This window comes from Gymnoscopelus microlampas (assembly GCF_963454915.1).
Source record: "Gymnoscopelus microlampas genome assembly, chromosome: 11".
Taxonomy (NCBI): domain Eukaryota; kingdom Metazoa; phylum Chordata; class Actinopteri; order Myctophiformes; family Myctophidae; genus Gymnoscopelus; species Gymnoscopelus microlampas.
In genome coordinates, this window is record NC_139948.1 from 45,848,551 (window position 1) to 45,874,968 (window position 26,418).

The following is a 26,418-nucleotide window of genomic DNA, read 5'->3' on the forward strand; positions in this document are numbered from 1 at the left end:
GGAGTGTAAAACCCTACTCTCTTTCAAAACTGCCCTAAAGATACACCTTCAGGAGGCTGCAATTGGAAAATGGCCCCTGTCTAAGTCCTAACCTAACCTACCCCCCTACCCCCTACCCCCCCCCCCCTCTCTCCTTCTTCTTTTGTACATATTTCTCACTCTTCATACCAGTAACCTGTAAACTGATTGTATGACATTCTATAGTAGTTGTGTATATCTGTCTGTCTCTTATATGTCATCATGATTTGTGTGTGTGGGGAACTCATTTGAAACAAGTTCAGTGCTTTTATGAGTCTTCCAGTTTAGTAGACCTCGTATTGTGAATTTGTACTTCCCTGTACTGTTGTTCTCATGTCTTACTAAATAAAGTACATCAATCAATCAATCAATCAAACAATATGCAGAGTGCAAATAACTAAAGAGTGCCTGTGCCCTAGTAGTGGTTAAGGCACATCTCTAATGCAGCCTGACAACAAGTTGCGGGTTCGGTTCCCGAGCCTGCTGACCTTTGCTGCGTGTCACTCCCCGTCTCTGTGCCTGTTTCCTGTCACTCTCGACTGTACTATCCAAATAAAGGCAGAAAAGGCCCCACAAATATCTTGGGGGAAGGGGAAAAAAGAAACTTACAGGATTATTGATTGATTGATTGTGTTGTACTGACACTGCAGGAAAGAAAGTTAGGCTTTTGTGCAACATTGGACAACCTGGTAAATGATGTTCATCAGGAGCAGTTAGAGGTCAGTGTCTTGCTCAAGGACACTTTGACACGAATACAGGGATTGAAGCGGGAACCTACCGTTCCCCAAGTGGCCGTTCTACCGCCTGAGCCACTATCACCCTCACATAGAGGCCTCACCTCAACTGTTCACCTACAACACTTATTTATTTTCTTTTTATTGCAGATGACTTTATTTAGGTTGTTTCTGAATGTAGAATTCACTGATAACTATATAGCAGCATTCCGTCAGGCAGTGGTGTAAAGTAACCACCAAGTACATTTACTTAAGTACTGTACTTAAGTACAATTCTACTACTACTCCACTACATCTCAGAGGCAAATATTGTACTTTTACTCCACTACAATTATTTGAAAGCTTTAGTTACTAGTTACTTTGTAGATTTAGATTATTATTACAACACATACATCAACCACTTCAGTCTTATATACATTTTGGCCATTTGAAAATAGCCGATGTACAAGCTCACAATGCGTCGCGATGCGACGCATTGTGAGCTTGTGGATCTGCTATTTTCAAAATATTGTTATACATTTGAAAACTTGAAATGGGACATTCTGCATTCTTTTGGTACTTTAAGTACATTTTGATGCCAATACTTTTTGTACCAGTAACTAAAGTTTTCAAGTACATTTTGAATTCCAGACTTTTACTTGTAACAGAGTATTTCTATATTGCAGTATTGATACTTTTACTTAAGTAAAACATGTGAGTACTTTTTCCACCACTGCTGTCAGGTGTTAAAAAGTCTTATTTGTGGTGTGGTGGTGAGATGGAGGTTATATGAAATAGGACACCGTCTCTCACAGAGCAGGAACATTACAGCAGTTAGGGGGTAAGTGTCTTGCTCAAGGACATTTTGACACAAGCTTGGTAAACCCAGCGCCTAACGGTTAACCTGTGTGACCTTCCCGTTCCCAGACGGCCTCGGTCTCTATACCACTCAGCTACGGCTGCCCTACTAACCTACAATGCTTAAGGTCATATAAATACAACAACAATGCATTATTTTAAAAACAATGTATTTATTTGCACATTCAGTACTGTACAGTATATACATATCCATGTTCAAACAGACAATTACTTATGTGTGTTTGGTTCTACATGAATTATAACATGAGATTGATGGATTCATTATTGAAAGCAAACTGGTACAACAACAACAACAAGAGATGTCAGTCACAGTTGACATTTTTACGTAATGTTCTTTCTCCACTTTTACACAAAACAGGATGTTCTGAACCCAGCTCATGAGAATATTGTGTAGGCTTTTGACACTTGGCTTGACACCCACATCTGCTGAATCTGCATGACCATTATGATGAGACATTATGCCACACTTACCAAAACGCAGAGAGGTGTTCGGGAAATGCCTCGTGCTATGACAGTAACAGATCAAAGGGGATAGGCCTACAGTTTACCGAATTGTAATCATCTTAAAAGCAAAACTACTGTAAGTAATTTTACATGTATTCAATCAAAAACATTACCAAACAGAGAACCTTGGTTTGTCTCAATTAGGACATTCTTCTTTGGTTGTCAAATGAACATACAATCCCCCCACCCCCACCCCCCACAGTAGAAGCATGTTACCCTTACCATTTACAAAAGGAATAATAATAATAAAGTGTGCATCACTCTGCACTTTGCTGCTGCTGCGTTCGAAGACATGTTTTATTCTTTGCTGGGCAAGGCTATAGTTTAATTTAATTTCAACAACACACAGCAACTCAAAGTGCTTTAAGCAGGGAGTCAAGATACGCTTGTCTTTTAGCTTTGTGACCACATGACCTCATGGCTTACTGAATTGTCCTTTTGCAATATATGCTATTGTACGCTTTACTCTTATATACATTATCTATACATTCATATTTATATATCCAGTGCAGGCAGCCAAAAGCACACTTCAACAACACACAGCAACTCAACGTGCTTTACACTTAATTAAGCAGGGAGTCAAGAATTGTCCTTATGTACGCTATACTCTTATATACATTCATATTTATACATGTTTATAGCTGAAACATTATAATCACGGTTGGTCCAAGTGCAGACAGCCACACCAGAGCTTAAATCTCCTATTTTGTGCTTTGTATTTCTACTACCTGTACGTTACTACTTGCTTTCTCCTTGTTGTTTTCTCTTGAAGTTTTGATGTATCACTCTGTGGTGCTGTAATGACATCTGAATTTCCTTTACAGATCAATAAAGATATCGTCTCTGTCCGGTGGAAACCTCATTATGTCCAAAACTGTTACTTTTCAGGATTCAAATTCCCGCATTTCAAGCTTGGAGATCTGCTATTTGTGATAATTTTGTGTGACACTGTAATATGATCAAGTAGGGCATTCATTTACGAAAAAAAACAAAAAAAAAGTTAAAGTATGGAGATAACAGGTTTCTGCCCGACAGCAACGATATCAAATCCTTCTACTCTTCCCTTGTCCTTAACATGTACACTCACTCTCACTTCAGAAGATGACCAGCGCCGCAGACCTGCAGATGAGCAGCGCTCCAGTGTGTCTTTAAAAGATCACAATGCTTCATCAGTGGTGGACGGTGACACTGTTTTGTGTGACAAAGTACTGAATTCTTCTCAAGGGTACTGTTGTGCCAGTGGCTGCTGCCCGCGGACGGGTCTGTCGTCCCTGCGTCTCATGGTGGACCGCATGTCCTCGTAAACGTCGTTGGTGTTGACACGGGTCGGCGTGAAGCTGCTGAAATAGCTCTTCATCTGTCAACGACACAGTTTTATCAGCATTACCGTCATCTTCTTTATCATCCTCATCATCATCATAGGTTTTGTTATGCATGTTAGTGGTCTGTTATAGACACACGTAGGAGGTCATAACACTGAATGCATTTTCTGAGCTCATAGTCTTAGGCAGGGGTCTTCAACGTTTTCAGGCCAAGGACCCCCTAGCTGAGAGAGAGCTGAAGCAGGGACCCCCTCTATATTGTATAAAATTGTGTTTCAGATTCAACTTTTTTTATTTACTTGGTCTGCTCTTTTCCCCCCTCTACACCTATAGCCTCTTTGCCAAAAATAGCCGATCTACAAGCTCACAACGCCTCGCAGCGCGAGGCGTTGTGAGCTTGTAGATCTGCTATTTTTGGCTAAAGTTCACCTCAGAAAAAGGGATGCTAGGGTTCTAGTGGTTAAGGTAAAAAAAAAGAATCATATCACACAAAGATTTGGCGGACCCCCTGTAATAACTCTGAGGACCCCCTAGGGGTCCCGGACCCCCTGTTGAAGACCCCTGGTCTTATGGGTAGTTATTACAACTTGTACATGGATAGTGAACTTTAGGTTTTTTAGCCTCACTAAAAAGCTCTAAGGGATGGCAATGTCAGTCAGTCAGTCAGCCGGTCAGCCGGTCGGTCAGTCAGTTTCGGCCCAAACCAGACATGTCAAAAACTACTGGCTGGATGGCTATGGAATCTTGCTATCATTTAGAGAATTATGCAACTTGTTATTGCACTTCATCTGTGTCATAGCAGCCGACACATCTTTCATAGACTTGCACAATACTAGACTGTATTTACTCACTGCTGCTGTGATTGAGAAGCATTGGAAACAGACATGTTTTTTTCTGAGATGGAAATCGAAGGGGATTGTGTAGGCCTTGCATTTAAATTACCACTTAAGCGATTTTGCAGCGCGATTTCACTGCAATCAAGCGATAACAGAACAGTCCCTGAACACTGGATGACTCATAGCCACTATACGCCTACACACAGTTACACTTGCACACACACACACACACTTGTAAACACATACACCTGTCACGTCCGCTCCTCAGCCCTTGGACTTTGTCTGTGTTCACTGTTCATTCGTTTTTGGACTTTTACTTGTGTATTCCTGTTCTGTTCTGTTTGGTTTTGGTCTTCTAGTTCTGTGTAGTTTGTTGCCTTGTCGTCCTGTTAGTCCCTCTGCCAATCGTGTATTAATGGTCTGTTGTGTTAATCCCTGTGTCTATTTAAAGGGATAGTTCATCCAAACTATTTTCTAGCAATTACACACCCTATGAAGCCTTGAATTAATGTTTTTTTCCGTTTTTGTCGCATTCCTAAGCCAATAATTTGGTGACCGGCGGAGTCTCCGGTAGGAGACACTCTGCTGGTCATCAAATTATTGGCTCAGGAATGCAATAAAAACAAAAATACCCACAATTTCAAGGCTCCATGAGTTGAGTAATCGATAGAAAAAAAGTGATTTTGGGGGTGAACTATCCCTTTAAGCCCTGTGTTTGAGTTTGTTGTCGGTCCGTTTTGTCTTTTAGTAGGAGAGTCTGTGTTTGACTGTTAGCCATACCTACCTGTGTTTACCTGCCTGTTTAGTAAATAAATACTTTAAGTTAAACCTGCCTGCTCTGTTGTCCTACTTTTAGGTCCTCCGTACACTATCCTGACACCAGTGGCTCTCAAGGTGGGGTCTGGGGACCACCAAATAGACCCTTTAGGGATCTGTAACTCTGAGAGTGTAACAAATGGAACAAAATGGGCCCTTAAGGTTCCATTTGGTTGCATTTGTTAAACTCTCAGGGTTAAAGGAACACTGCAGAGATTGGGTTCCCAGAGTTTTTAAAGAATGGGAATGAGAAACACTGACATGGACTATAGTTTTTTGTGCTTTTTAGCTGTCTTTTGTAAATTATTTCTTTGTGTTTTTATCGTTTTGACCTGATTGCAGATTTCTTCCAGTCCCCTTACCCCTACACCACAAGAGGCCCCTTATCTTTTGCCAGGCCACAGTTATAAATACGAATTTATTTATAACCTGGTTAAATAAATGTTAAATAAAATAAAATACAGGTATTATTTACCTTAGGGATGCCCCATATGAACAAGACAATGACACTGATGAGGAGAACAGAGCCACCGGTCAGAGCGCACACCACCAGAAGGACAGTGGAAGGCTGGGATGAGTTCGGGTTCGGGTCCAGGTCAGACCTCTCACATGGCATGGATTTGATGTCTAAAGGACATGGTGAAAGAGGTTAGAAATGCACTTTTCATCACTACACTATACTTTGCTACAGTATGATGTAATTCCGAATACTGGTGAAGTATCTCCAATAATTGCTCTGTGAATTAGACTTTTATATCGTTGCTGTCGGGCAGAAACCTCTTATATTTTAACTTTGAGTTTTTTGTAAATATATTCAAAAATGGTCTCCTCATTGATTTACACTGCTTGGTGGTACATGTCTCAAAGTCACTTATCTTTAGCATGTAAATGAATGCAAACAAAGCAGATTCTGACAATGTATGTATTATTACAAAACCTGACTCAGCAACTTTTTTTTTTTTTAATGTCAACTTTCTGTTGATTTAACTTTTTGAACGAGATGTAGTGGAATGGAAATATTCTCCAAAATGGAAAAAGAAAATGTTCACCTAAAACAAGTCTACAAACGGATGTAGTGTTTAGGATATTATGAAAATCAGCAGGATCACTTTTTTTTACGCATGGATTTTCCAGATTCCTGCACACTGTCTGGAACAAACGATACTTTATTCAATAACGTTTCTACTAATGACTTAATGAAGGTCTAAGGATGAATATAGCATCTTTTGACAGTTCCAATTGCTCTTTTTTGCACATTAATTTTGTAAAACAAATATCTGAGCAATGTGCTAAGTGAATCTAAAATGAATCAGCAGTAAAACTCACCTTCTACCACCAAGAGGACAGAGCCGTTGCCTTCTGTCTGTATGGGAGTGAAGTGTTCATCCAGTTTGTCGTAAATACACTGGTACAGCCCCGTGTCTGCTCTGGTCAGATTGGTGATGGTCACGTCCAACTTCTTCATCTCGTCGATGGTCTTCTTGACTCTGGTCTGTAGTTCCTGTTTAATTGTAACTTTGCCTGACTTGTCCAAAAAGACAACCTCTACTTCTTTCTCCAGACCTTTCCTCAAACTTACACCCTCCAATTTCGAAGGGTCTTCTTTCGTGGAGGGTCTACAGGTGATGGTGATGGATGCTCCGATTGTTTTCCATGTCACCCCACTGCTGCCTGTAGTTGCAAAAATGATGGAAGCATACACACAAACACAAAGATATGGATGCATATTCAATTCAATATTACATTCTTACACTTTCAACGTTAAATGAACACTCAGGGATTTTGCATACAGACAGGTAAAAACAGACATTAGAAAATGATATGCTATCTTGGCTCATAATAGGTTGCAGGTTTAATGATGGTGTAATGATAATTTTCTATTTATAGTGGGGGGGAATAATGATATATAGTATTTATAGTGCATAAAAGTACTGATGTATTTTAACAAAGAGTGATATTCCTCATTTGGGAGCTGCCTTGGCTAAAAATGGTTTAAGAAACAACGATAAAATAAGATTCGTAGATATTACCTTGGTCACTCAGGGCTGTGCAGGAGAGACAGAAGATGGTGATGAGTGTGAACCAGACAGCAGACATGTTGACAGTGACTGTCAGCAAGAACTGACTTCTCTTCACTTCTAAGGAAGAAGGCGTACAGGAAATCTAACCTACATCTTCTGCTGGTTCAGCCAATGAGCGCTGTCACAGACCACATCTTGTGTGAAAACAAAAAACAAAAAAGTAGCATCCTAGAAATCCAATTATAGATCACATTATGAAACCACATGCACCTTTTTGGCACCAAAACTTTATTGACACACGTGTCTCTTTATGGTGTTTGTTTTTATTCTATTATTTAAACTTACAGATCGAATTCAGTCTGTACACGTTAATGATAAATCTATCTGCCCCGCTATACACCAAAAATAGCGAATCTCTAGCTGGACACTGGTCACCACCACCTGCTGTACACTGGATGAGATGAGTCCACGGAAGAGTTCTGGGTGTCACATGGCACATTTATATCTAAAAGATATGGGAAAAGGGGGTTATAGGCTCACCTATCCTGTATCCTTGGCATGATTTGGTGTGTTTTTTCTCCTGCCTTATCATTCTACTGTGCTGATGATGCAGCAATCATGATGCAATCTGATCAGCTGCAGTGACTCACGACACAGCAGTCACTTTCTCAGCATTCTGCTTTAATGATGATGACAGCGACAGGGACATACATTTATACACATTTTGTCATCAAGATGGGAGATAAGAAAGTTGGTGGTTTCTGTAGATATGTTCAAACTGTGTGGTTTTCTGAGGCGTGACTCACACCTTTTTTTTTCTTCTCGCTTCCGTCTTTCAGCAGCTAGCCTGGGCAAGAGCTCCATTGGCTGGGCCAAGGCCCACAAATGTCAGTGTTTTTCGACTGACCTGATTTAATTTGGGCCTTACTTAAAGAGAACTGCTGGGTCACAATGCTAGGATTAAGGCTTTTAATATAGTACACATGACACATCCAGACATCCCTATACTGGGCCATGTCATAGGAAAATATTCTGTGAAAATAGGTGAACATTTGGTGAAAATACAAGTCTATAAAATACTAACTATCTTTTGATATAAACATCCTATAAACATGTATCTTCATTTACAACATGAAATATCAGGGTGCGAAGTTCGTTTTAGTTCTTACACTGAACAAGACAGGCAAATGATAATCATCTATACATGTCTTCAGTTGTCACACCACCAGAGGACAGTATTCTATTAAATACAGAGGTGTTTCTTGTGGAGTGTCTTGTAGCTTGCTCACCCTTATTCTACATATATATATTTTTTTTTAAATATTAGATACATTAATGAACAATTGGGTAATTAGATGTTAGGCATCTGGCATTATACTGCCATGTGCCTTTTTAATGTTTCTATTTTTCCCTTTTTTGTGTTTGTGTGTTTGCTTTCTATTTGCTTTCTGTCTTATATTTTCTTTTGATTGTTTGTTTGTTTGTTTGTTTGTTTGATTGATTGAATACTTTATTAACAGTTGCAAATAGTACAGTGGTACGATATTACAATGATGAGGATAACACAAAAAGCCCTAGACTTAGTGGTATAGCCCAGTGGTTTTCAACCAGTGGTCCGGGGACCACCAGTGGTCCTTGGGGGGCTACCAGGGGGTCCCCAGCTAAATGAGTTAACATATACTGTAGCCTCAGAATCGTTTTAACCACTTAGCTTTGGCTATTCAAAAATAGCAGATACACAAGCTCATAGCGCGGCACCAAGTGTCGCGCTATGAGCTTGTAGATCTGCTTTTTTTTTTTTTAAATCGTGAACATTTGGGCAAACCTTTGAATATATATATATTTTAAGCAAACATTTGTAACTCAAATCTTTGCTTCTGGGGGGTCCCTGGAACAAAATATTTGAGATGGGGGTCCGCGGCCAAATACATATCATTTTGGGGGTCCTTGGCATGAAAAAGGTTGAAAACCACTGGCCTGATTATTGAGCAAAATGTCAAATGTCAAATGTGACAGGACTGCCTCTGGTCAAACCTGCAGCACCCTAATACATAGTGTTGAGGAGCTGATACTAAATATTACCCCAGTGAACAAAACAAAAATCTAAAACCAGTATAACCAGTAATACAATAAACAAAAACAAAACAAAGTCAGAGTGGATGACAGAAGTGATCAAGATTGTTCTTACCTTAAGTGATGTTGACAGTTGGTTGCCTGGTTCTGTGAAGGTACTCTAGTGTGGTGTATTTAAGTACCACAGATAAACGAAACTAATACGAATTTAGTGCTGGAACAAGGTTCAAGGTTCCTATATTATGGAGATATAGCCCCGTTTTCCTTTAACCCGTTAAAACCGTGAAGGCATCTGTGTCATTTTAGATCGTAACCACTTTAACCATTATAGGCTCTATGCACAGCAGCCATATTGGAAAGGAATTGGGCCTCTTCCTCACTTTCTTCACAGGTTTTACCAATGAGGCTCTTTTCCATTTAGTGGAGCACAGTGGTTCTCAAAGCTTTTCATTTTAAGGACCCCCATAACTCTGAGAGTGTACAAATGGAACCACCTCTCAGAGTTACACACCTTTTAAGGGGCCATTTGGAACCCCCTCAAGGAACCATGAGGGTCCCTGGACCACACTTTGAGACCCGCTGGTGGTGTAACAGAGTGTTTCCAGGGAGCCAACATGCACAATATCAGCACCCTGACTCTGTTTGACCAGAATGGAACAGAGCCTTCATTAGTATCATTGGTAACACCTGTGAAGGAAGTAAGAAGAGGCCCAATTTCTCTCCAAAATGGCTGCTGTGCATAGAGCTTACTATCCACCTGTTTCCTAGGCTTGTGTTTTCCACTTCCTGTCGGATTTCATTGGATATCATTAGTCATCTGACCGGTTTCATTGGATTTCATTGGATCAAAAGACAGGAAGTGGAACATAGTGAAAAGCCTAGGAAACAGGTGGATACGTTGGCTATTCAAAATAGCAGATCTACAAGCTCATAGCGCAGCACTTTGTGCCATGCAATGAGCAGCTTGTAGATCTGCTATTTTTGCTACTTTTGTGTGACACTATGCCGAAGTAAAGCATTCATTTATGAATATTATCTATATCTATAAAACAGGAGCACTTTTTATGTTTTCATAATAGTAATAAAATACACGGTGAAGGCATTTGTTATATGTATGATTAAAAAAGCGAGTATGTAGTATGTATAATTATAATATGTATTTATGTATAAATTACCATCAACAATAAATGCAGTTATTTGTAATAAAGGTATTCAACAAAAACTCCTCTCACATCACCACAGACTCCTTACATTATAACATTATTATTATTACACCACCATAGACTCCTTACATTATGTCATCATTATTATTATTACTTCACCGCAGACTTCTTACATTATAACATTATTTATCCTCATCTTCAGCTCAAATGCATAATATATTGGCAGAATCTAGGCTTTGCTGCCATCTTGTGGTGAAAATGGGCAAACATGTCCACTAAGTCAGCTTTGACAACAATGAAAGAACTTCCGGCTGCTCTTCAAAATAAAGCTAAATACTGTCACATCGAACGCTAAAAACCACGAGAAAACTTCCTCTTACTTAACCAACTTGATGTTCCATCATAACTCTATGCATCCGGTGTAGAAAGGATACGGAAACGGGTTTTGAGCAACGCACGCTGTTTACTGTGTTTACATCCGGTAGCATGTTAGCCTGTTAGCCTGCTAGGCTAGTCTAATGATGTAGCCTAGCAGGCTACAAACATAAGGCTACAAACTTCCTGCAATCCAACAATTGTGTTAAATAATCACCAGTCTTTTACTACAAGAATAAAAACAAGTCATTATAAAGTGAACGCTAACAATAAATAAAGCCTAAGCGACCCATACTTAGTAGACCAACCACCAGATGGCGCTATTATCAACTTTTAATGCATTTTGCCTCACAATGCATCTCAAAGCACACAGTGTGTGAAGCTCATGATGAACCACAAGAGGGCGACACGGAGCTGTTGTCCTTTCCTTTTCTGAGTGACAATGATGAAAACAATAGCAGATCTACAAGCCCACAGCGCGTTGTGGGCTTATAGATCTGCTATTTTCGGCAGGTGCATAAATGTACCTGTGGAAAGTAACTTTAAATGAATGGATGTGAAGTAAACTAGTAGTTCTTCTATCATATAATAGAACTACTATAAATGAATGGATTATTTTAATGAATATTTATGTTGTTTGTTTGTTTGTTTATTGACAGTTTATTGAAGTGTATAAAATGAACACACATCCCTCTTCATAATGGCGTTCACCAGTTTAATGTATGAATGAATATAGTAAATAATATACAGTATGAACGAATATGCATTACATTGGATATACACTGTGTGTGTGTGTGTGTGTGTGTGTGTGTGTGTGTGTGTGTGTGTGTGTGTGTGTGTGTGTGTGTGTGTGTGTGTGTGTGTGTGTGTGTGTGCGCGCGCGTGCGTGCGTGTGTGCGCGTGCGCGTGTGTGTGTGTGTGTGTGTGTGTCTACCTGCCTGCCTGCCTGCCTGCCTGCATGTGAGAGAAAGGGGAAGAGAGAGAGAGAAAGAGAGAGAATGTTTGCAATCATTTATTTTACACATATAGTGACATATAGGCTAATTGGTTTGCATGTCGGCCCCATACAGTCCATTTATGATGAAAATAATGATATTTAACAAACATAATGCGTTGCATTGGGTGTTACATTCATATTTGCATCAATGCAAATATGAATGTTCTCCCCCCATTTCTTACTTGATACATCTCGTTAGCCTCATAGCATAATTGCCTGACATATGTTTAAGGTTTTCAGAAAAGAAGAAATGACAAATCACTATCTGCCTATGTCATCTAGTTCAGTGGTTCTCAAACTTTTTCATGTCAAGGACCCCCTAATTGACACTTATTACCCCGCGGACCCCCATTTGAAAAGATAAGCCAGGGACCCCAATAAGAGAAGGTTTATACGGCTCTCTAGCAGTGATTCTCAACCATTTTCATTTCAAGGACCCCCCAGTTTGAAATGCATTAGGCTACGGACCCCCATCTAGTGGCATTTATACCTCTGGGACCCCAATTCACATTGTAAAACCAATGTCAATTTAACTCTGAGAGTGTACAAATGGAACCAAATGGACCCGTTAGGGTCCATTTGGTTCCATTTGTACACTCTCTGAGTTACAGACCCATAAGGGTCCATTTGGTTCCTGTCCATCATTTAGCTGGGGACCCCCTGGAACCCCCTCAAGTACCCCTGGGGGTCCCCGGACCCCACTTTGAGAACCAACGATCTAGTTGACTTAGGCAAGGCAATAATGAGGGGAAAAAAAACTCATTTTGCCTATTAAGTATATAAGTCATGTTTATCTGCCTTTATTTTTAATTATATCTGCCTAACTCTACTCTCCTAACACTGATTAACCCTGCCTTGTTGCCTATGTCCTCAGCCTATCATAATGCTTGTTACATTCCAAAATAATAGTCAAAAAGTTGACTTAATTTTTTGTGTCTGTTTGCTTTCTATGTATCTTGTATTTTCTTTTGTGTTATGAATAAAGACATGCTCACATTGTCTAACTCTTAAATAAAATCACCTTAAAACCTCACTCCTTTTATTTTATTTTTTATAAAATGTAATTTTGTCCAATCTGTATGGTTGAGTATGTTAATACAATATAACTTATACAATCAGTATAGTAGAGTATGTTAATACAATATAACTTATACAATTGGGGTGGTTGTATTTTGTCTCCCTGCATGCTCTTCTATTGAGACATTTAGACCGTGTCAAAGCCAAAGGTCATCTGTCACAAATTTTGACCTGATGGTCAAGATTCAATTCGCAATTAGCTCAATGGTAAAAATGTCAGCACTTTAGCAGGTAACCACGTTCAAATCCGGGGTATCAGAGGAAAGTTACATAGTTCTGATTTAACATCTCACAGCATTACCTTGGTACCTGTCAGTGTGGCCCAGCTTTGCGACCTAAAGGACAGTGCTTATCAAACCTTTTTAATTTCAAGGACCCCCAGTGTGACATGCATGCATTAGATCAGTGGTTCTCAACCTGTGGGTCAGAGCCGGGGGTCCCCAGATGATTAGCTTAATGTGCAACATTGTTTTCTCAATCAACAGTAAACAAACCAAAATACAGTATGAGTGTATTCAGGGTATATGCACATTTCTAAAGTGGCAATTTAAGTAGCCTACTTTTAAGGTCTTTTTAATACTGCAAAAAGGAAAATGAAAAAATAAGACTACTGCATCAAAAGTAATCAACAAACTATACTATAAGAGAATGTCAAACACTGGCCAAATTGTGAAATATTACATGAGAAAGAAGCAAAAATTGTGAAAATAGCAGATCTACAAGCTCACAACACCTCACAACGCAAAGCTTGTAGATCTGCTATTTTCACAATATTTATCTGTGGAACCGAGTCAAACTAAATGTAATGCCTACAATTCCAAGTGCTTGTCAGGGTGGGGTGTCCCAGGGGGGGGGGGGGGGGGGGTGCGGCCTGAAAAGGTTGTGAACCACTGCATTATATCATGGGTCCCTAATAAGTGTAAAAATGGCATTTGTACACTCTCTGAGTTACAGACATAAGCGACTTTTTGGTTACCAACTATCATCATCATAGCTGGGGACCCCCTGGATCCCCCTCCTCAAGGACCCCACATTGAGAACCACTGACCTACCTATAGGGGACATGACACAGTATTCACATTATATTTACTTCATATTCTACATCTCACACTGTCTCCTACCTAAATGAATCATCTTAAAAAACAAACTATGCACTGTTTCCCAAACAGTAGGTCAGGAACCATCTTTGAACTGCAGACTAATTTGTATGGGTCACGAGTAAATATCTCCTTTTTTTCTTCTGTTTCCTACATATAAAAGAATATAATTATTTCAAAAGATTAAAAAAAAAGTTTAAACCCAAAAAATATCACAACTTTTCATCAATTAAAAACAACTACAAAGTTTTTCCAAAGTATTTCATAAATAAAATGAAACACATCTAATAAATTCCATAAGTAATGAAAATTACGTATTAGCAGATCTACAAGGTCACAACGTGGCACGAAGTGTCGCGTTGTGACCTTGTAGATCTGCTATTTTCAATAGTTGGGTCCCGGGCAAACATCTAATTTCTCTTTTGGGTCTTGAGCTAAAAGTTTGGGAACCGAAGTACTAATGTATTCAATTCCAATATTCAGCAAGTGTGCATGTTCTGTTTCTAACATTTGATTACATATATCTTATCTATAGCTACAGTATACACGTAGGTGTTATGGCTGACTCTCACAAACCACAACATACTGCAATAAAGAACACAAGATCAGATTAAAGGTGCATTAAAGAAAGTGTTTTATTAGCATTTGGTTTCATCCAACATCTAACATCAGCATGTTGAGGCTATAAAGCACTTAGGCCTACTGTATACAGTTTACAATGAGGCAAACACAGATTATGTTTGGATAATTAACCTCTCAAAAAAATTATAATTTGTGGTCCCCAGTGTTTCCACAGGTATGCCAAGGCCCAACCGATGGCCACAATGCCTATCGCACAGACAAGGAGAAGGAGTGCTATCAACTTGCCAAGCCGGAAGCCTTTACCATCACCAGAAAATATTTCATGGGCAACTACCTTGAAGGCTTCAGGATCCATCATGACGTCTTTTGCCATTGTCAAGATCTCTGGTGCATTAGCCAATTCATCTCCAAGCCTTTGCAGGAGCTGGCCTAGCTTCTTATGTTTCTCAGGCAGCTCTGTCACACCCTGTTCCTGGGTCACAACTGCATTGCTTTGTCCTTGCCGACGCCGACGGACGACGAAATCTGTTACTAGCACCTCAAATTCTTGCTGATCTTCATCAGTGACTTCGTCTGCTGATGATCCCATCAAGTCACTGCTTGTTTGGAGCTCCATTTCCTGAAGTATTGTGACATATTTAAAAAAAAAAAAGTTTTACAAAAAGATATAAAATAAATAATAATAATTAAATAATGAATAATTAAAAAATATTATAATGTTACAAAAATTACAATATTTAACAGATTAAATGAAGCCCTTACATACCTGATTAGTTTATAGGAATCAAAGGGAGGCTGCAGGTGTGTCTTCAAGGCAGAGGAGAGGAGCGTGCCGTTGTGAAGATCTGTGACCACAACGTGATCCCACCTAATGGGAGACTTCTGTTAACTTCTGAAAACAAACAACAGACTGCTGATGTATTCCTTTAAGTTATAAGTATAATGCAAGTGTAGGGCTACATCCTTTCCTGAAAAAAAATATAATAAATGGGAAGGGATAGAGATGATTTGGGGGTCTTACAATGAGAACATTTTTGATAATTCAATTAACATTTTTCTTTGTTTACTTACTGGAAAAATGTATATGCCTACTGTACATTTGAAAACCAGTAGCCTACTTTTGCTGCCAATAAAATGTTTGAACTTTTATTGCAACCCATCAAATCAATCTCATATTTACTAGGTTTAGTGTAACCGCAGGTTACAAAGACACTTTACTTGCAGTTGACTATACTGTAAGTTAGGAAGATATCCAAGGGATTAAGTAGACAGGATTTTAACAGCCATTAAAGTTTCTATGACATTCATTTTCACTTTTTTGGGGGGGGTTTATGACCTCAATTACACCCAATTAATCTGAACTTTGAACATTCCGTGGATTTTCTGTGGTCTGGGGTTTTCTGAATAATTAGGCTGAAAAGTAATCTGAGCTTGGCCCTTGGGCAGTGAAGTCACAGGCCATTAATCCCGCCCACTCTCCTCCTCGCCCCTCCCCTATGCTTTCCTTTGGGGGGGCCGGAGCAGAAGCGATGATTGACAGGCAAAATCCCAGCGACACCCGCAGGCAAATATTTCTTTTTTCATTGCAGTTGAAAAGGCTTTAGAAATGTGAGAGAAAAACACCTGCCATGGATCAATGGAGTGGATTTTTTTGTTAAAACTTTTTATACACGTTTGAAGGACCATGACAAAGACTTTTAATGTGTGGTAAAACTGAACCTTTAAAATCACTGCTCTGCAGTTGCAGCTCTCTCTCTCTTCTATTGTTATAGAAGCATGGACGTGAATTTAAGAAAAATACATTCATTTTCTTTTACAATTTAAATGGAGCCACTACATACATACTGTTACAGAAAGATCTAGTAGTGATCAGGTAGACAGGACAATTTTATGGATCTGCTGTCATACCTCTGGAGGTTAGCGCGCGCACACACACACACACACACACACACACACACACACACACACACACACACACACACACACACACACACACACACACACACACACACACACACACACACACACACACACACACACACACACACACACACACACTGAGACACACACACACACACACACGCGCGCACGAATAGTGGTTTTCAAGATAGTCAAAGTGTCTCTGCCCTCAATGACCTCAACACCTTCATACCTGACTGACCTCACCAAAGTGAGTGACACCCACAGCCACAATACTAGAGGGAACGATCTGGTACCACCCACCTACAGAACAAACATGGGAAAATTCTCTTTCTACTGCACTGGCACCAAAGTGTGGAATGCCATGACACCATCCCTTAAAAAAACATGGCTTCCTTTGAAACAGGCCTGAAAATCCATCTTTCAGGAGACCGAAAGTGGAGGTAAACTCACTTTTCCCACAGAAAGGCGATGGCGTTCATTGCCGACAGTTTTTGTTCTTCTTTTTTCCCTTTTTCTACTTTGTACATATAGTGTTTTATATTTGTTGATTACATTGTATTTTGGTGTTTATGGTATGTTGATGAATTGAATACATAGGACCACAATGGAAACAAGTTCCCAGGACTTTTTTGTGTTATCCTTTCAGCTCAAATGTCACACAAGCAAGGACAGTAACAATAAATACATGATAAAACGCAACATACCTGAGAGAACAAAACAAAACACACGTCTCCAAGTTAGTGTGACTTTAGTGCATGGACTCCTTTCTAAAAAAGTCAAACAAACACTGTATAAGTAATTTGCAACTCCAATTCTTATTTTGTTATACAGAGAAGGTAACAAAAGACACCCACCTCGCTCCAATACGGAAATAGACTAGAAACTGTTACCTTGTGTAACAGTGTATTTGAGAAATACACTGTTACACAAGGCAGAGAGCTGGATGCTTTCACTTTCAGTTGTGTTGGGGGGTAATTTCTGAGAAATGGCCTTATCTGCTGTAAATCACACGCACGCACGCACGCGCGCACACACACACACACACACACACACACACACACACACACACACACACACACACACACACACACACACACACACACACACACACACACACACACACACACACACACACACACACACACACACACACACACAAGCACGCGACGCACACACACGCACGCACGCACGCACGCATTTATTGTTAAGAAGAACCGAAAATGAATTGGGGGAAAAGCTCTGTCTGTGCAGCATGAAATATGGAACTGCAAACACTTTCTGGGGAAGTGTCCAAGGCTGTCATGGATACTCAATTCAGAATCGATAAAAAAAAATGTGTGACAGTCTTCCTCATGCAAAAAAAGATAGCCAGTTTACTTCTCTGATAATTAAATGACTGCATGAATGTTCAAAAAAAGTTTTGGATTATTTGTGATGCAAATGTGTGTGATGCAAATGGGTGTACTGTGTACATGCTATTTTGAAACATTGTGTGTACATGCTATTTTGAAACATTGTGTGTACATGCTATTTTGAAACATTAGCATCATTATGCAACAAAAAAAAGAAGCATCAGCTACAATGTTTCTTAAGGAGCTGTTTCAAAGACCAGTTTGTGCAGCATGGAAAGGTAAACACAAACCCCTCCACGTATTTTACATGGTTAAAAACCACATCAGGCAGGCCGTGTTCATGCCTTTATATCTTATAGAGCCCTCCTTTAAATGAAAGCAATGTTCACTACAATGTTCAGTACATAATATATCAGATATCCACACACACACACACACACACACACACACACACACACACACACACACACACACACACACACACACACACACACACACACACACACACACACACACACACACACACACACACACACACACACACACACACACACACACAGTATAGGTAAACTGCTATAATACATGTTTATTCCTCATGTGTTCACTGTATTGACTGTACATATTTATCCATATAATACTCACACTGTGGCGGACACTGTGTGGTAACATCTCTCTACTCTCTATCTTTCCTGGGTTTCATGTCTGTCTGTCTGTCTGTCTGTCTGTCTGTTGTCACAGCTGGCTCTAGGCCGTGACAAACATTGGGGAGGAGACCAGGGTGAAGGTATAAAGCAAATACATAATTATTAAACGAGGCCTAATAATAAAGAACTAACCAAGGGGGAACATAACATTGTAAGGATCCTATGAAGTGTGGAGTCAGTGAATCAGTAGTGTAGATGTGGATCTGTGGAGCATGGTGTGGTGCGAGGTGTGTGGATGGAAAGTAAAAACATAATAATGATAAGCGCATGGAGAATGGGGGCTGGAGCTGGTGGACACAGGTCTGCTCTTCTCAGGCTGCTCCCAGAGACTGGCCAGGGCAGGGATTTTATAGCCTTGTGGAGGCACCGGGCCCAGGTGCTCTCCAATGAGCAATCAGTCCCACCCTGCTCCCCTATAGGGCAAGAGTTACTTTAACAAAGAAAATAATCAAAGTGCACTTTACTTCACACAATTTTAACATTATATATTTACCATGGTTTTACTACATTTTAGATACTTTTAGATCGTTTTTCTAACACTTGAGTAACAACGCCCCTTAGAGCCCTGGCTTTGCAACCCCTGGACTCTCATCCCCCCTCAACAGCTGGATCCTGGTGTTCCAGCTATAGCAATAGGGCCAGGGACCACAACGCAAGGCTCTAAAAAAACAAAAGACATCAATGATTAGACAGACATTTTGACTGGTGCATTGTCTCTGGCTCCAGTTTAGGCTACTCTAGACACAAAACCTTGGGTAGCTGACCCAACTGTCCTCTATCTCAGTCTCTGCCACTGACTGAGAAGACGGACCGAAGGTGGCTGACCTAGGACCATAGCTAGGTCGTAACAGGTTTACATGACACAACTGAGTAGCATTTCGCAGATTAGGAGTTGAAATGAGGTAGCTGACCTCTGACATGCGTTCAACAACAGTATATGGACCTGTAATATTCGCTTGGAAAGGCAAAAGAGCCAGCACCTGTTCACCCGGTCTGAACTGCCGACGTTCAGCCCGCCTACCAAATGAACGCTTAATTTTAACCGTAGCATTTGAAATGACCTCTTTAGAATGCGTAGCCGAACCAACCTGATTCGCTAGTGGTGGTGGCGACACATTTGCCCACACGTGGCCCCCAGCATGCATGTTACCCAGGAGAACATCAACCCCAGCCATCGGCAACGCCGTTCGCAACGCCACTTCCACCTCGCCCTGAACCAGACCACACTCAAGCTTGAGTTTGTGTATAGGAGAAGGGATTATGGACATGCCCATACCACGGCTCAACTCGACTCACGACTCACAACTCACGACACAGCAGTAATTTTCTCAGTGTTTTGCTTTCGTGATGACCGCAGCAGGGACATGTATACACAATTTGTCATCAAGATGGGAGATAAGAAAGTTGGTGGTTTCTGTAGACATAAACTCTCACCTCAGTGTTTTTCTGAGGTGTGAGATGTAGCTTCTGAAATGTGAAATGTAATCATGACACCACACATCCAGACACATAGGGTCACATGTAGGTCCCTTAAGGCCTAAGGCCTATTCCAAAAATGCCTTCTAAATCCAGTTTTCTGAAAAGCGTATGTTGTTATATCAGTGGTCCTCAAAACACTTTTGTTCATGCAGGGAACCCCAGAGGCAAAGATTTGAGTTAAAAGGGTTCGCTTTAAAAATATCTATTAAAAGATTTACACACATTTTCACTACTTAAAAAAATATAGCAGATTTACATGGTCATGGCGAGCACAAAGTGAAGTGCTATGAGCTTGATTATCTGCTATTTTTGAATAGCCAAAGTATGAAAAATGTATACAATCTGAAATGGATTAATCTCACCTAAATACCCTAGAGGTTTAAACAAAAGAAAGAAAAAAACTCTTCCTGCACCCAACTCTATTGTCATCATATCTACAGCAGACATCTAACTTTCCAACTGATGTTAAACTTGCTGACATGATTTGATTTGGGCCTTACTTAAAGAGAACTGCTGGGTCACAATGCTAGGATTAAGGTTTTTAATATAGTACAGTACACATGACACATCCCTACTGGGCATGTCATAGTCATAGGAAAACATTCTGTGAAAATAGGTGAACATTTGGTGATAATACAAGTCTATAAAATACTAAAATACGAACTATCTTTGATATAAACATCCTACAAACATGTATCTTTCATTTACAACATGAAATATCGGGGTGCAAAGTACATTTTCATTCTTACTCCACAAGACAGGCAAATCATCAATACATGTCCTCAGTTGCCACACCACCAGAGGGCAGTATTCTATTAAATTCAGAGGTGTTTCATTGTGGAATGTCTTGTAGCTAGCGCACTCTCATTCAATCTAAAAACAACTATGGATACATTGCATGCAGATTTTGGGTAATTAGATGTTAGGCATCTGCATTATTATTATTATGTTGCCTTGTTTGTGTTCCATTTTTGTCTGTTTGCTTTCTATGTACGTATCTTGTATTTTCTTTTGTTATGAATAAACACATGCACACATTGTCTTACTCTTAAAGAAAATCACCTTAAAACCTCACTATGTAACCTTTTATTTTATTTTTATAAAATGTAATTTTGTCCAATCTGTATGGTAGAGTATGTTAATACAATATAACTTATACAATCAGTATAGTAGAGTATGTTAATACAATATAACTTATACAATTGGGGTGGTTGTATTTTGTCTCCCTGCATGCTCTTCTATTGAGACATTTAGACCGTGTCAAAGCCAAAGTTCAAAGGTCTCACTTAGACCCAGAATCTGTCACAAATTTTTACCTGATGGTCAACATTCAATTCATCCCCTGAGCAAGCAGGCAGGCTCTATTAGCTCAATGGTAAAAATGTCAGCACTTAAGCAGGTAACCAGGTTCAAATCCGGGGTATCAGAGGAAAGTTACATAGTTCTGATTTAACATCTCACAGCATTACCTTGGTACCTGTCAGTGTGGCCCAGCTTTGCGACCAAAAGGACAGTGCTTATCAAACCTTTTTAATTTCAAGGACCCCCAGTGTGACATGCATGCATTAGATCAGTGGTTTTCAACCTGTGGGCCGGAGCCGGGGGTCCCCAGATGATTAGCTTAATGTGCAACATTGTTTTCTCAATCAACAGTAAACAAACCAACATACAGTATGAGTGTATTGGGGGTATCCGCACATTTCTAAAGTGAGAATTTAAGTACTTTTAAGGTCTTTTTAATACTGCAAAATGAAAAGAAGAAGACTACTGCATCAAAAGTAATCAACAAACTATACCATAAAAGAATGTCAAACACTGGCCAAATTGTGAAATATTACATGAGAAAGAAGCAAAAATGCTTCAATCCCTCGCGTTGCGAGGCATTGTGAGCTTGTAGATCGGCTATTTTCACAATATTTATCTCTGGAACCGAGTCAAACTAAATGTAATGCCTACAATTCCAAGTGCTTGTCAGGGGTCGCGGCCTGAAAAGGTTGAGAACCACTGCATTAGATCATGGGTCCCCATAACTAATAAGAGTGTAAAAATGGCATTTGTACACTCTCTGAGTTACAGACATAAGCGACTTTTTGGTTACTATCATGTATCAACTATCATCATCATTTAGCTGGGGACCCCCTGGATCCCCCTCCTCAAGGACCCCACATTGAGAACCACTGACCTACCTATAGGGGACATGACACAGTATTCACATTATATTCACTTCATATTCTACATTTCACACTGTCTCCTACCTAAATGAATCATCTTAAAAATAACTAATTATGTTTCCCAAACAGTGGGTCGGGACCCATCTTTGAGCCGTGGACCAATTTGTATGGGTCACAAGTAAATATCTCCTTTTTTTCTTCTGTTTCCTACAAGAATATATTATTTCAAAAGATTAAAAAAAAGTTTAAACCAAAAAAATATCACAGCTTTTCATCAATTAAAAACAACTACAACGTTTTTCAAAAGTATTTCATAAATAAAATGAAACATATCTAATAAATTCCATAAGTAGTGAAAATAGCAGATCTACATGCTCACAATGTGGCGCAAAGCGTTGTGAGCTTGTAGATCTGCTATTTTCACTAGTTGAGTCCCGGGCAAACATCTAATTTCTCTTTTGGGTCTTGAGCTAAAAGTTTGGGAACCACTGTGCTAATGTATTCAATTCCAATATTCAGCAAGTGTGCATGTTCTGTTTCTAACAATTTGATTACAATATCTATAGCTACAGTATAGATGTTACGACTGACTGAGTCTCACAAACCACAACATACTGTAATAAAGAACACAAGATCATATAAAGTGCATTAAAGAAAGTGTTTTATTAGCATTTGTTTGCATCTAACATCAGCATGTTGAGGCTATAAAGCCCTTAGGCCTACTGTATCCACCTGTTTCCTAGGCTTGTGTTTTCCACTTCCTGTCGGATTTCATTGGATATCATTATCTGACCGGTTTCATTGGATTTCATTGGATCAAAAGACAGGAAGTGGAACACAGTGAAAAGCCTAGGAAACAGGTGGATACAGTTTACAATCTGATTCAGATTATGTTTGGATAATTAACTGTAGAGCATCGTGTCATTACATCTTCAAAGCACGTTGCATCACCCAGGTAATTTCCACTGCCCAGTATGACCATAGGTATTTCAAGACCCAACCGATGGGTATGCCTACCGCACAGACAAGGAGAAAGAGTGCTATTATCTTGGTAAGCCAATACAGGAAGCCTCCTCTGCCACCAGCTACGTATTCAGCTACGGCTCCAGTTACGGCATCAACTGGAGAAAATATTGCATCAGCAACTTCCTTGAACTTTTCCCATGTAACATTGATCATGACCTCTTTTGCCTTATGCTTGATCTCTGGTAGATGATCTCTGATCATATCACCTGCAATATCTTTCATGTACTGGGCAAAGTTATCAAGATTGGCAGGCACATTTGGCAAGCCCTGTTCCTGGGTCTCAACTGCATTGCTTTGCCCAACCCGGGGGTGGATATTCCTGAAGACCGCCTGAAGATGTTGCTGATCTTTGATCGATGATCCCGAAATCATGTACGCCATTTCTTGATGTCTTGTGACAGAATAAAAAAATATATTACAAAAATATTTAAAGAAAAAATTACAATATTTAACAAATTAAATGAAGCCATTACCTACCTGTTTAGTTTATAGGAATCAGAGGGAGGCAGGTCTTCAAGGCAGAGGAGAGGAGCGTGTTGTTTGGAAGATCTGCGACCACAATGTGACACTGTCTGATGAGCGAATTCTGTTAACATAGAAAACAAACAATGGACTGCTGACCTACTTATGTTTTGCATCTTGTATCACAATAAGACAGAATCAGAATGAGCTCCTTAATGCCTAGTTACATCGTGCCTTTAATGTGTCTTTGTAAAGCAAACTTCACAAACTTCACCTATATAGCATTTATCATGACTCATCTCTATCAATCTCGGGTTTACTAGGCTGAGTAACAAGACCACATACGGCAGAAGAACCCCCAAAGCAATACAAAGGCCTTGTTCAGACTGGCAGCCCAAATCTGACTTCCAATCCAGATTGGAGTTATGCAGTCTGGGCATGGATAAGGAACGTGATTCCAATCTGATTGGCAAAATCAATTTCCATGTTTGTTTTTCTGTTCAGACTTGAAAAAGTCTCTTTCCAGATACCAGTCTGGTTAGACCACAAATATGTGTGTGCCATGGCATCATAGCCAAGATACCTGCATTTGACTCTTTATTGTGGCAGAAAGATATCCTAGGGATTAATAGGCAAAGTAATTAAAGAAATAACCGAATTATATGAAGTCATTACATATCTGTTGCAGAAATATGTGCTATAGTGATTAATACACAGACAGGACATTTGTAGCAATCTGCTGTCACTCCCAGTGGAGGTTAAGCTATTATAGTTTGGCTTGTAAATACGTCACACACACGCAGACGCTTGTCACACACACGGACGGACACATTTGATCATTTATATCTGTCCACACAAGAGATACAATACAAGGACGCAAATATATACAAAGTGGTGTAAAGTAACTAAGTACAATTACTCAAGTCTATACTTTTACTTCTACTCCATTAAATCTCTCACCTCTGTGTACAAGGTGCTGTAAAAATGTATTGTGTGTATGTAAAATGAATTTTGCAAGCCGTTTAGCTACTTTTTTGGCATCCCAAGTTGTTGTAAGCCTCTTACAACCAGCCATGTACATGTCCTAGGCTGCCAAAGATAAACACTAGTAGATTGCACCTATAACCTAGCTCTGTGATAATATGGAGGAGTGACTGGTAGCCTATTTAATTACTTTAATCATAAAAGCTTAATCTAAGCTGGAGTCAAAGGTGCAGGCCACATCAAGAATGGAAACTGATTTGGAGCCTTCATTGACAGCAACATCTGGTGTATTAGCAGAGAGATGTGCAACGACTTCAGGATTATCAGTAGGCTACACATTTGAAACATGGAAGGTTTGACACAGGAATATTTGTACATTCTCACTGACTGTAAAATGTTTTGTCATTTTCCCTGTCATCATTATTCAGTATGCTAAAAAGATGGGAAATTCTAATATAAGTCCACAACACATTGGGTACACCCAGAGACCTGATTGTGACATTATGAGAAAGAGTCCCAAATGCATCAATAAAAGTTGTTTTTTTTTTTTTTTAAACAAATTAAATGAAACCATTACATACCTGTTTAGTTTATAGGAATCAGAGGGAGGCTGCAGGTGTGTCTTCAAGGCAGAGAGAAGCGTGCCGTTTTGAAGATCTGTGAGTGACTCTAATGTGATCCTGCACCTGATGAGAGACTTATGTTAACAACTTCTGAAAACAAACAACAGACTGCTGATATATTCCTTTAAAGGACGACTTCACCACTTTTCAACGTATCTTCATATAATAGGTCCTCACCAATGCTCATGATAAAATGATACCATTTTTTTCTACTTGGTCTGTGTCTCATAGGAGGGCTGTGGACAGTCCAGAAACCCATCTACCAGTGACATCATCGTTAGGCAGGATTTTTTTTCCCAAAAAGATTTTAATTTTTTTTTTCAGATTTGTATTAAGGCGAGAACAATGGGATCTATTATTGCATTGCAACTTTCCAGGAATACAAAGCCTGCAGTTTCTATTAGCTTGGATTCCCCATCGATGATGTCACTGGTAGACGGGTTTCTGAACTGTCTACAGCCCTCCTCTGAGAGACAGACTGATTAGAAAAAAATTGTACCATTTTATCATGAGCATTAGTGAGGACCTATTATATGAAGATATGTTGAAAAGTGGTGAAGTCGTCCTTTAAGTACAATTTAACAGTGTAGGCCTACATCCTTTACTGGAAAAACGGATTAAATGGAACGGGACAGAGATGATTTGGGGGTCTTAAAGAGAACACTTTTGATCTACCTCAATATTAAGGGTTTTCTTTGTTGTTACTTCATGCAGGACTGCCACTGGTCAAACCTGCAGCACCCTAATAAACAGTGTTGAGGAGCTGATACTAAATATTACCCCAGTGAATCAAAAATGATATCTTAATGAATCTAAAACCAGTATAACCAGTATAAGTCAGTGTGGATGACAGAAGTGATCAAGATTGTTCTTACCTTAAGTGATGTTGACAGTTGGCTGCCTGCCTGGTTCTGCATGTTAAGGTGCACTCAAGTGTGGCGTATTTAAGAACCCCAGATAAACGAAACTAATACTAACTTAGTGCTGGGACAAGGTTCAAGGTTTAATGTTATGTTATGGAGATAGCCCCGTTTTCCTTTAAATCATGTGACTTAAAAAATGTTTTTTTATCACAAATGTAATCTTTGTGCATGCGCACATGCATGTGTGTGTGTGTGTGTGTGTGTGTGTGTGTGTGTGTGTGTGTGTGTGTGTGTGTGTGTGTGTGTGTGTGTGTGTGTGTGTGTGCGTGTGTGTGTGTGGGCTGTGGGGGTGAGTCTG

General features: G+C 39.7%; 2 protein-coding genes across 2 annotated transcripts in view; both read right to left on the reverse strand.

Moving 5' to 3' along the window:
* Positions 1-26,418, reverse strand: part of sumo2b (small ubiquitin like modifier 2b) — an 82,935-nt gene that overhangs the window by 7,234 nt on the left and 49,283 nt on the right. The window lies entirely within an intron of this gene.
* On the reverse strand, positions 3,107-7,188 carry LOC311056353 (uncharacterized protein). Its single transcript, XM_084072920.1, has 4 exons — positions 7,119-7,188; positions 6,415-6,759; positions 5,564-5,715; positions 3,107-3,471 (listed from the first exon to the last, which is right to left on the reverse strand). The coding sequence occupies exons 1-4, from the start codon at positions 7,183-7,185 to the stop codon at positions 3,334-3,336; spliced, it is 702 nt and encodes a 233-aa protein (XP_083929046.1). The 5' UTR covers positions 7,186-7,188; the 3' UTR covers positions 3,107-3,333.

Bases quoted from the DNA above. Each gene is read 5' to 3' on its own strand.
- LOC311056353 (XM_084072920.1), bottom strand. From the start codon at position 7,185: ATGTCTGCTGTCTGGTTCACACTCATCACCATCTTCTGTCTCTCCTGC. The intron at 5,716-6,414 runs GTGAGTTTTACT...CATGTCCTTTAG, and splicing joins TGTCCTCTTGGTGGTAGAAG to ACATCAAATCCATGCCATGT. The intron at 3,472-5,563 runs GTAAATAATACC...TGTCGTTGACAG, and splicing joins TCATATGGGGCATCCCTAAG to ATGAAGAGCTATTTCAGCAG.